Raw genomic sequence first — 12,284 nt, 5'->3', positions numbered from 1 at the left:
TCCCCTATCTCCTTTCAGTAAATCTCAGAATCAGTGTGAAGGGGAGATTTCTCAGGCCCTGTGTCCATATTCAGGCTTCCCTGGTGGCTCAGTAGTAAAGAGTCTTACCTGTCAACGCAGGAGGCTCAGGTTCAATCCCTGGGTTGTGAAGATCCCCTGGAGAAGGAAATGGCAACCCACTCCAGTATCCTTGCCTGGGAGATTCCATGGACAGAAAAGTCTGCCAGGTTATACAGTCCATGGGGGTCGCAGAAGAGTCTGACATGACCAAGCAACTAGACAACAAGGAACAGCGATATCCCATCACGAAACGGCAGTGGAGGGTCTGGAGCGTTGCTTTTCAAACTATAGATCATAACTTATTTGTGAGTCATGAAATCAATTTAGGAGTATTACTACCAGCATTTTGAAATGAAAATAGCAGGGTACACGACATGTAGACAGGATAAGTGCTGTTTTGTGAGCATTTTGTGTCAGTTGTATATATGTGTGTGTATACATATGTACACTGGGCTGTGATGAACCATGTTTTTCTTCCTGTGAGTCTCTGAAAGAGTGTGGATGTCCACGGGCTGTGGAGTGGGAGGAAACGGTGCTCCCAGGAGGGCCCAGGCCAGAGCAGTGCTTGTATGTTTTGAAGAAGCATCGCAAGTTCTACAACACAAATAGTAGTTTTTATGACATTTTCCAAGACCAACCTTTTAAAACTCAAGAAGGAAAAATTCTCTTGACCTTTTAAGTGAATATCTCATACACGTTTACTCTTCTTCTTACTGCTGTTAAATTGGCTTAGCATGTTTAAGGGCGAGTAATGATTTACTTATATATAAGTGATATCTTTTCTTCTTCTTTTCATATCTCACAGTGTAAAAAATACAGGGACCAATTCACAGACCAACAGAAACTTATCTATGAAGAGAAGCTAGAAGCCAGTGAACTCTTCAAAGACAAGAAGGCTTTATATCCTTCTAGGTATTATGGTTTTACTTTACCCATAAAAATCAATATTTTTAAAAAGTTTCTCAAATGTATTTGTAGGCATTTTCTAGTGGGATTTGATTTTAGTGACACACGGATTTTTAATTTCGTGAATTACTTTGAGATTGGCTGGATATGTTGTTCAGTGGCTCAGTCGTGTCCGACTCTTTGCGACCCCGTGGACTGCTGCACACCAGGCTTCCCTGTCCTTCACCATCTCCCAGAGCTTGCTCAAACTCAAGTCCATTGAGTCGGTGATGCCATCCAACCATCTCATCCTCTGTCGTCCCCTTCTCCTCCTGCCCTCAATCTTTCCTGGCGTCAGGGTCTTTTCCAATGAGTTGGCTCTTCGCACCAGGTGGCCAAAGTCTTGGAACTTCAGCTTTAACATCAGTTCTTCCAGTGAATATTCAGGTTTGATTTTTTTAAGATTGACTTGTTTGATCTCCTTGCAGTCCAAGGAACTCTCAAGAGTCTGAATATGAATGTAACACATTTGAGCAAGAGCTTTCATACTTAGCATACTCAGAGAAACAAGACCACATGTGTTGGTTTTACTCCCTTAGCATTATCCTGAACACTTCCTAAATAATTAGAAGTTGTCATTCAAAATAAAAATTGTCTAGGCTAATAAGAGATTTACTTGGTAAATTCCCATTCGTTTTCCATAGGTTTCAGAGACTAGCTGGTTTCTGTTGACAATCTACTGTAATCACCATTCCAATCTTCCCACTTTAACAAGCTGAGTCAGAATCTCCTTTGTAAGATAAATGAAGAATGAGCCAGTCTGTCACTTTCTGAGCATTGCCTAGACAGTGGCCTCTAGTGACCTTTGGTCAGCTAACTCATTGCCTCTGACTTCACTGGCCTCTGCTGTAATTTCAGTTCCTTTATTGTAGCCATCAAGTACTCAGGAAAAGAAGGAAAACCAATTGCAAGTTTGCCAAGTGAAGTTCTTGGTAAAAACTGCTTTATCTGAATATTCTTACATCTCCCAAGGTCATCATTCCTGCCCTCCCTCCCCACCCCAGAATTCCTATCTCTTTTGCATCTGGTATTTATAAACTTCAAGACAAATCTATAACAACTTCTAGCTTTTTCCAAAGAATGTCCTAGAAATAAAAATGCAGTATATGCTAAGTATATTCACATGGACTGCATGTGATATGTGTGCACGTGTGTTCTCTATGTCTACCTGTATTTGAAAGCTGTTCTTAAAGGATTAAATGAACGTAAATTGCCAAACTCATTTGCTTCAGATATTTTAGTAGCACAGCTTACTTGGTTAGCTGATTTGGCTGCTTGAAGGGGCATACACTCCCCTCAGTCAAACACAGTGCCTAAAACCAATGGTACTCAAAATGCCTGCTCTATAAAGCATATTCAAACAGGTAAACTGTCTGTATGCTTTCCTCACCAACTTAATACAGTCAGCATTTTCTTTATGTATCTTTAAATTGTAGAGTAACCTTCTTAATTAACATTCCCTGTGGATAACTCCTTAGAAATTGGAAGGAGGGGAAAAAAAATTTTTTGAAAAAACAAATTTCCAATACTGTTAGCACTTTGTATTATTAAAAACATGTTAGAATATGAACAACCACCCAAAAATGTTAATATCAAGCCAAGGTCTTTCGGGTAGTTTTACTAGTTTTCAGGGATGGTGGCGTGCTGAGCCTCCAGCATTAATTGAGCTGGAATTGTGTACGCGCCCACTCCTGTGTGAAGTGGTAGCTCTTAGGGGTACCGGCCTTTCCTGTCCTGGGAGCTGTGAAGCCCTGACCACCTACGTGGATTTTCTGCCCTGATCCTCCACCCACAATGCAAGCATTTTAAGTTGCATTTGCAAATTGCCAGAACTTTATAGCTCAAAGTGAAGCTGTGGTTTTTTTTCTTGGCGTCTTTGAAGAAGTCACCCCACAAGTCTTTAGGAAAAGAAATCTTGGTGCTGGGTGCATGATCATGCCTCTTGCAAGAAGTAGTTTGTTTGGAAGAAAGCTGCTCCGATCCTGAATGTTTACCTTGGCCACTTCTGTCCATTTAAGGGCATATCCTAAGAGGAAAGTCTGATTTTCCTTTCACATGTGGCCGGCTTAGAGCCAGAATTCTATGGTAATATTAAGTGCTCCAAAGTTTTCTTCTCAAGTGGTTGCTCTGGATCTGTTCTACCCCCCTAGAAGGCCTGTCAATTTTCTTACTTTGTGACAAAATGAAAATTTTCTTTGGAGCAGGAGATGGTAATGATCTGTGCCCTTTTTATCATTGCTCTGTACTGTTTAAACGCGTTAATGAATCCTGTGTAGGCAGCTGTTAACTTTATATTAACAGATTGGAAGAAATTGCCTCTTCCTTCCCATGAGACCGTGCACCTGGGTCTTGACTGTCCTTCTTGGGAGAGATTTCTGTCTTGGTTGTTCCATGTAATGAGATTTTTATCAAAGTCTTACCAACCAAATGCCATGGTCACATCAAAAATATAATGAAGTTTGAATTTCAGAATCAACTAACCCATTACCTTTTTCTAGTAGTACTTCCATCTGAAACCATTTCTAATGTGAGGAACTTTTTTCCTTCAGCGTTGGGCAGCCATTCCAAGGGCCTTACCTGGAAATCAACAAGAATCCCAAGTATAAGAAACTCAAAGATGCCATTGAAGAAAAGATTATCATTGCTGAGGTTGTGAACAAAATTAACCGTGCTAATGGGAAGGTAAGAATGCTAACCCTGGAGACCTATAATGACAGTGTTTCAATTGGGACAGTTTTCTAAATGTTAAAATCTGCATTGTAGGAAGACTCAGACGTAGAAAACAAACACTGTTATCAAAAGGGGCGGGGAGGGATAAATTAGGAGTACGGGGTTAACAGATACACACTACTTTATATAACACAGATAAACAGCAAATTCCTACTGTAAGGAACTATATTCAATGTCTTGTAATAATGTATAATGGGAAAGAATCTGAAAAGAAATATGTACACAGAGTGTATGTATAACTGGATCACTTTGCTGTATGTTTGAAACTAACATACTATAAATCAACTATACATCAAAAAAATTTTTGCATTTCATATTCTCTGCAGAGTTATTGTGAAGGAAGCTATTTTCTCTTGCCTTTAAGCTTAGGTGGAATTTTGCTCATTCTCTGAAATTTTCACAAATTGAAATAGATTGTCTATGTTTTTTAGTGTGTTTTCAGTTTATATAGGTGTGCAGGCTGAAAAATACTATTATAAGATGTGCATGTCTACAAATAACTAATGCCTTAAACACATGGACAATTTGGTTTTATATCCTTTTTTGTTTTGTTTTCTTGTAGAGTACATCCCGTATTTTCCTCTTAACAAATAATAATCTGCTTCTTGCTGATCAAAAGTCTGGACAGATCAAGTCAGAGGTTCCCCTGGTGGATGTAACCAAAGTATCCATGAGCTCACAAAATGATGGCTTCTTTGCCATCCACCTCAAAGAGGTAAAGATTCAACTATTGATTTGACTGAAAGATTTCTGCATTGGTCCAATCTCTCAGTCATTGATTTAAGATTTTCCACATGTGAATAATCCTGTTACTTGCAGTTTGTATATCCTTCTTACTGATCTGCAAAATTGGGCTATATTCACTCTTACATAAAATCTCAGGCTTTGTTTTTCAGTAACTAAATAAGATTAATGACTTTTATTGACTTGTTCAGTTGAATTCTCATTTCTTTGAGTAGCTTTTTGTTTACACCCAGTGTAATGTGCATTATTTTGAGACTAATGCCTAGAAATATCAAGACATTTAAAGTTTTGCTTCCTTCTGTTGTTTCTTGTACCTCCTAAATTGGTAAATGTCTTCTTATCCATACTTAATTTGGGGATTTTTTAATTAAAGGATGCAACTATAGTAAAACAACTGCCTAATAATTTTGACCTGAAGATTTTTTGATGTCAGCTTAACCAGGACCGCCTGGCTTGAATTGAGCAGTTAAATTGTAGACTCTGACATTGGTGCCATTAACTTTACAGTGACTTTGGCCAAGGTATTTAAACTTTAATATGCCTACCTAATTTTTCTTTAAAAATAGGGAAAATATTAGTACCTACTTAATAGTGTTGTTATAAGGGTTAAATGAAACTATGTAAAGTGCTTAGCATAGTGCATGTCACATAATAGTCACTGAATAAACAGATGTCAGTAAATAATAACATATATAGAGATACATACTTGGCTAATAGATAGTAGTCTATCTAACTGATTTTGAACTTAAAAAAAACCCATATGCTTTGTTCAGCCTGTTTTCCCCACTGTGAATTTTAACCTAAGGGAGCATATTATTTCATCGGTGATTCTGAGCCTCAATTATATATTAAAATATGCTGGTGCACAGGCCATTTCCCCAGTCCAACCAAATCAGAGTTTCTTGGAATGGGGCACAAGCACCCTATTTTCTGAAAGCTCCCCGGGTGAGTCCCTTGTGCAGCTGAGGTTGAGCCTCTGCCCTAGAATATTTGTTGCAAGCGTTGTTGCTGCTGTTCTTACTTTTTTAACCAAATCATGGAGGAGCTTTTAGAACAGCGCTTTCAGGATGGGTTGTAGGTTAGGCCAGTGCTTCTCCAACCTGAGCATGCAAACAGATCACACAGGGGCCTCGCTGTGGAAGCATCTGCAATAAGCCTGTGGTCAGGCTTGAGTATCCGCTTTTCCAACAAGGTCCCAGGTGGTGCTGGTGGTCCTTCTGGCCCACCAGCCAGCTCGGGGTGACAAGGGCTTAGGTGACCTTACTAAAGTGCTCTGAGCAAGTTGGAAGAAACGATGACTGCTCTTGTCATCATTATTGATTTGGAAGACTCGACACCAGTTGCTGATGTTTTAAAGAAACTGGGAATGTGTTTTCAGCCAAACCTGTAAACACATACCTCCCGAGCTGTCTTTAATTACAGTTAGCCTGACTCTTGGTTTGTTCTTTCAGGGCTGCGAGGCAGCTAGTAAGGGAGACTTTCTCTTCAGCAGTGATCACCTGATTGAAATGGCCACCAAGCTCTATCGGACAACTCTCAGCCAAACCAAACAGAAGCTCAATATTGAAATTTCTGATGAGTACGTTTATGAATTGTTTGAATATGTCTTTTCAGTTTCAGCTTTATTGTTTTAGTTGAGGGGCCTGGTCTCATTCGTTTTTACAACTACTGCTTACTGAGTACCTAGTGTGTGTCCGACATGTGTTCCAGGTGATGGATGGGCAGTGGGTGACACTGACCTACTGTCCACGTTCACATGCCTGACATCCTAATAGAGGACACAGATATGCACAAATGAAATAATAAATAGGTGGCATGACTTTGGTTAGTAATAAATGCTGGCAGAGGAAAGAAAAAGCAGATTAAAGGTCAGAAGGTGTTATTTTTGATAGGGAGAACAGGGAGGCCGCTTTGATGCGGTGACATTAGAATTGAAACTGGAATCCAGGGATACACCTTCCAGGGGAGGCAGCAGGTGCAGAGACCCTGAAGCAGGAGTGGACGTTGTTAGAGTGAAATAGGGACAGGGGAAGACCCTGGAGCAAGAGGCAGGGTCTGTGTAGAGCCTAGAGTTGAGATTTTACTGAGGATGATGGGAAGCCACTATAGGTTTTGAGCAAGAATGTGACATGATTAGATTTATGATTCTCAAAGATCTCTCTGCCTGCAGTGTGGAGAATAGCTGTAGGGAGGCAAGAGTGAAAGCAGAGGGAACAGGAGCTTCTCCGAGCTGTCGGGTAAGGATGACGAGGCTTGGGCAGGGGTGTGAGTGGGAGGCTGTGAGAAGTAGTCAGGTTCTGAATGTAATTTGAAGGAAAACAAGAGAACTTATTAACAGATTGGGTGTTAGGTTTGGGGCATGAGCCCAAATGGTACCATTTACTGCAGTAGTTGACACTGAAGAATGACAGGTTCGGGGGTGGTGGGGGTGGGGGAAAGTCAAGAGTGCCATTTGGGAATGTGTTAGGTATTTGATATACCTTTTTTCACATACAAAGTAGAGTTATGGAATAAGCATTCCGGGTTGACAAGGGTTCACTAGTGTTAAGACTGCTGTGAATCTGAAATCTGCTTTTTTGGCTTCACATTAAGGTTCTAATTATAGAGACCTATTATTTGCATACAGGTTGAAGCATCCCTCCGTTTATTAAATCTGTCAGTATGAGATCACTGGAATGAATTTTAGTTACTATGTGAATTGATACTTAATTGATTACTTTTCAATAGATTGTTTACTGTCTGCATATATACTTTCTTGCACATGGAGTAAAATTTGCATCACCGTGTTGCTCAGGAAATGATTTTATTTTCTAATTAAGATTTTGCCTGCTTATTTTATTTCAACTCTTTTTAAAAGTTTCTCTAAAATAAGTTCATACCCATTTGTGTCCCTTTGTAAGCCATACCAGCTCTCCTTGATATACTAGATTTGACAGAACCTTAGGTTCACTGTTCTCATTGTACACTAGGAATGGTGTTTAGATGGGGATAGAGGGTGAGGGGTGGTAATTGACTTTTACATATACCCTATATTGGAAATTGCAATTTAAACAAACTAACTTTCCTTGTTATCAAGTCCTTTCTCATAAAACAAAGACTTAGGAGAAAAGACATGGGCCAGTTGGGTTCTCGTCAATTAAACTGTTAACCTGTTAGGGTTGTTAGATCTTTAAACTCTCAGTTGAAATATTTCATAACTCAGGAAGCTAGGCTCCTGTGTTAGTGGGACTGGTCTTCCCACACCTCCTGGAAAGATTCTATGTGTTCAGATGCAGAAGCTTCTTGGTATGTGGATGAAGCAGCTTCACATTTGGTTTGCTATGTTAATAAGGCCGTCTTTACTGAGAAGACCACACCAACACCCAGGCCACTAAGGATTGCTGCTTTTAGCACTTCCCGGACTGGCATTCTGAGAACACTGCATTGGCAGGATGTTAGCAGTGATGTGCTGTGAAGAGATGCCCTGCCCTTCACGGCAGCGCTTCCCAGAGCTTCTGCAGTCTTGTTGTACACGGTGACTCTCCCGAGACGCCCTGTGGGGGTGCAGTGTGCCGTGCCAGCCACAGGGCCCCTCCAACAGCGCTCACAGTTCATGTTTGAGGCATTCGATCTCGGGACACTGCTTCCAGGTGAAAGGGACCCTGCTTGTCACAGAAGGGGTGGGGGTGATGTTCTAAGTGTGTAAGTCTTCAGTAAACATGCTCGTCTGAGTGAAGATTCAGTGTGGCCATGTGAAGAAAACAAGCATTTAGTAGCATTATAAACCAGGCCAGAACACCTTTCCTTCTCCTATTCCTAGTTGTTGGTCGGCCTCATAAAAAGAAAATAGCTGATGGCACTTGCAGAGCACCAGGGTCCCTCCCTGGGCAGCACAGGACGCCACGTGGCAGAGCGAGGCTCCCGTGGAGCCGCTGCTTTGGGACCTCTGGGAGCTCTTAAGCAGGGATTATGTACTTTTTTGGTGAGCATTTTAAATTTAAACACAATTTTACAGAGTCATGGACAAGCATGCCCATGATGTCTTTTTGTGGACTATACAGACCAGTGTTATAAACAGCATGCATTTCAGTGACCAAAACCTCCCTCAGTGCATCCTTTTTAGAAATAGTAGGTATTCTAACAAACCCAATCTCCATAATCACTGTAGATAAACTGGATGTCAGCTTACAGGAGGAAAGCCAAAGGCCTGCTTCCTCCTTAGAGCAGTTTTAACCAGCACATGTAGACATGAGAATTGAATTCATTGAGAGACTCGACTGCCTTGTGATCCCCAGTCCTTAAATTCCCAAACTATTCAATCTGTAAATAGATTACATTTTAAGGATAACATTAAACAAGATCTATAGTACTTCTAAAAATGAATCTGTAGTGTTGAAAACTAAAGTGATTTTTTTCTATTAAATACTTTAAATATATGTATATATGCATGCATACATGTAATACACACATATATGTGTATCCTTTAAGTTATACAGTTGTTTTCTGGATATTTTAAATGCAAACAACTAATCTGTACTCCTTTTGCTGTGACATTCTAAGTGGTTTTGATGCTGTGAAGTCATGCATCTGACATGATTGTTTGCTGGAGGATGGTGTGTCCTCACTGTGGGCCAGGCTTCACTTTTCTCTTCTATGAAAGAGAGATAATAGTACACTTACCTCATAGGATTGTTTTAAAATTGAGTTAATATGTAACTTACTAAGAACAGTGTGGTGCATGGTAAACACTCAATAAGGTTTAGCTACTGTTACTTCTGGAGTGAATCATGGGCGTGAATTGTGGACATGGAGACAGCTGGTATATGCTTACGTTATTGAGAAAAGAACTTCCCTCTACATTTATTACACTACAGATTGTCTTTAAAAATTAAAATGTAAATATATTTGATCTTTTAAATGTATGTATTTGTGTTAAACTTGAAAGATTTTGTTTTTCCTTTGAGGCACATAGATTTAAGGATGCATGCTAGAGAGAGATCTCAGGCGAATTTGGAACTAGAGCTGCCTTTTCAGTGCTTTCAAGTTGAAAAGAAACAGCCCATCTAAAGCTCAGATGTACCACCGATGAGTACAAGCTTGTGTCACGTTTCACTCTAGTGCATAATGTTTGTGAAACATGGGCTCTTTAGACCTTGAAGCAGAGACTGACGTGTACAGAGCAGAGCTGTCGTGGGTGCCAGTGAACATGTGACCTACCGCATGCTTTTTAGACTGACTCATTTAATTATACACCAGTAACTCAGAAGCAGTTCCCTGAGAAACATGCTGAAAACAGGGTAATGCTGTACTGATGCTGATGGCAGAGAAAACCGGCTGGGAAAGGCTGGGTTCCAGCACAGCCGCGCTGCCCGTGTGCCTGCCCCGTGATGCTCAGAGACCTCGTTTCATACACCCAGCGCCTGCTTCTCACGGCACCCAGCCCGGGGGAAGCCAGTCATGTCTGTTGTAGGAAGGTGTGACAACTAGTCTTGTGGGCAAACGCTTGACTGCTCTTGGTCTGTGAAAGGAAAGATTTGAACTAAAATATCATTTCCCACAGTGTACTGCTTGTACCACTGGTAGGATAAGAGGTGTCTTTAGGTGTACATGATAGATTTTTAAATTTTTATAATGACATATATGTGTGTATACACATATTTAAATGGATATTAAAAATATAACTGGCAGATCAGACTTATGATTTCATCATTTTTATTCTATAGGTCATAACTACTTTAAAACACATTTAGTGTATAGATACAAAAAAAAGTAGTGTAGGAAGTGTGTAAATATCCAGTATTTGGAAACTATAGTCTGGAGTGTCTCTGGACCCATTCTCTGTATTTCTGTATTTCATTTTCTCAGTTTGTTGATAATTTTACTATTTTTGCTATGCAGAAGTGGAGAAAAATGGGGAAAATAGCATGTTTGTCTTAGTATTAATATTTCAAATGTGGAAATAATTATTCATAGTCCTTCTTACTGTATAGGAATGTGATGAGCTAATGAGCTTGAGTTTACTTAGGGCTAAATGGTGGCCGTTGGAAGCAAAAGACAATGTAATCATACCTGGTGGTATAATCCTCTGGCTAGAAGGGCTGATGGGAAGGGGAATACTTGTCAAGGTAAATATCCATTAGAAAACAAAGGCTAGTGTTCATGTGATCGTCAGCTGTTATGTGTGTACTTTTCTTTAGTTTGCCTTGTTCTTTCCTCCTAGGTTCCTGGTGCAGTTCAGGCAGGACAAAGTGTGCGTGAAGTTTATTCAGGGCAACCAGAAAAACGGGAGTGTCCCAACCTGCAAACGAAAAAACAACCGCCTCCTTGAAGTTGCCGTCCCTTAACTGGGCCTCCTGTCTGCTCCCGTGGACTTGCTTCTTAGTAACAGTGCAATTTTGTTTTGTTTTGTTTGGAGTTCATTGTATGTTGGGGAATTGCCACAGGTTAATACTGGTAGAGTCCCTTGGCAAAATAAAAATATTTGACTAATCAATTTTTATTATTGGCATAGTTTTAACCCTTAAAGTACACATTCTGCCCTGGGACAGAATTGTAGAAGCTAACAGTGTCTATGCCCTGTCCTGTGTGTTCTTTGTTTAGTCATGTTAGATTTGTGTGCCCTAATGCAGCATATTACTCATAAATCACTAATACATCTGAGTGTAGAAAACGCTCTTAAGAGATAGTGCATCCATTCGTCACCTATTTATTGAATGCCTACTCTGTGCTAGGCACTGTACTAGGCGATACAAAAACTTATTAGTAGCCCCCACCCCCCCCCCCCCCCGGCCCCCTTTTTTTTTTTCCTTAAGGCCATTGTGTTCTGGCTGGTTTGTGCTGGCTTAACCAGAGCTAAGAGAGTTTGAAAATGTTGAGACCAGAACAGTTACTAGTGATAATGGATAGCATTCATTAGGAACCCTGCAGGATGGTCTTTAACAATATATACTTCAAGAAGGGCTGGTCCTAGGAAGTAGAAATATATGACTGGGTAAAAATGCCTCTACATGTGGTTTCTATTTGAAAAGAGAAAACTGACATTTGAACAGGACTTTTAATTTGTTCACATCTCTTATCATTGCTTTTAAAACAGTAGGAAAGAGTAATTCTTATTTTAGAAAAAGTAACAGAAGCAGTCCAGCAAGGTTATATTTTCCTTTTTCTGATAAGCATCATATATGATCCTAGATATGCTAATACCTACAGAGTGTTGTTTTCATCCAGATTTGAGTATCTGTTTTAAACATCTAATAAAGGGAAGGGCTTAAAGCCTTTCAGGTGGTGGTAAGCATTCTCTATGATATGCAGTAAACATCTGAGATCTTTTTTGAAGATTTTATTTATAATATACACTTTGTCTGAGAGAGGTGATTAGTACAGTGTGCATATTTTAGTCAAGGATCAAAATGATGTGTGTTAATTTGCAGGACTATTTTTACCCCAAAAATTATGGTTAGTATTCATTTTGGAAATCACATTTTAAACTTTGGAATCAAAATTGTTTCTTATTTGGGAGGACAATGTATATACATTGGTATGTTAAATAATAAAACTGTTCTAATTTGGTGCCATTTCCTGGATCACAACTGTATTTTTGTATTTCAAGCTATTTTCTTAAGTTTTGTGTCAATGTATTATCACACAGAAAGGCTTTACAATCCAAACATTACTTGTTCTCTGTGTAATTGAATTTCACTTGCCTTTTATAAACCAGAAACAGTCATTGAAACTATTTTTCTGGGGATTTTCTTTTAACTTTTGTACTTAAAAAAGTTGTTCCTGTAAAAAAAATCCTCAAATGCCTTTGTGCTTATTGGTTCAAGTAG

At 39.6% G+C, this 12,284-nt stretch overlaps 1 protein-coding gene across 3 annotated transcripts in view; it reads left to right on the top strand.

The window, feature by feature from the left end:
• The window catches only part of MYO1B (myosin IB), a 190,419-nt gene extending 178,390 nt beyond the window's left edge, over positions 1–12,029 (top strand). For all 3 annotated transcript variants that reach the window (XM_061149115.1, XM_061149117.1, XM_061149116.1), the window contains 5 exons: positions 866–972; positions 3,555–3,687; positions 4,298–4,450; positions 5,931–6,058; positions 10,679–12,029. In XM_061149115.1, coding sequence (XP_061005098.1) covers positions 866–972; positions 3,555–3,687; positions 4,298–4,450; positions 5,931–6,058; positions 10,679–10,802 — 645 coding nt within the window. In that variant the 3' untranslated portion in view covers positions 10,803–12,029. The remainder of the gene's footprint in view (positions 1–865; positions 973–3,554; positions 3,688–4,297; positions 4,451–5,930; positions 6,059–10,678) is intronic.
• The last annotated feature ends 255 nt before the right edge of the window (positions 12,030–12,284 follow it).

The sequence above is a fragment of the Dama dama genome, chromosome 8 (assembly GCF_033118175.1).
Source record: "Dama dama isolate Ldn47 chromosome 8, ASM3311817v1, whole genome shotgun sequence".
NCBI classification, from domain to species: domain Eukaryota; kingdom Metazoa; phylum Chordata; class Mammalia; order Artiodactyla; family Cervidae; genus Dama; species Dama dama.
Note: the sequence above shows the minus strand (reverse complement) of the source record. Positions and strands in the feature narration are given on the sequence as shown.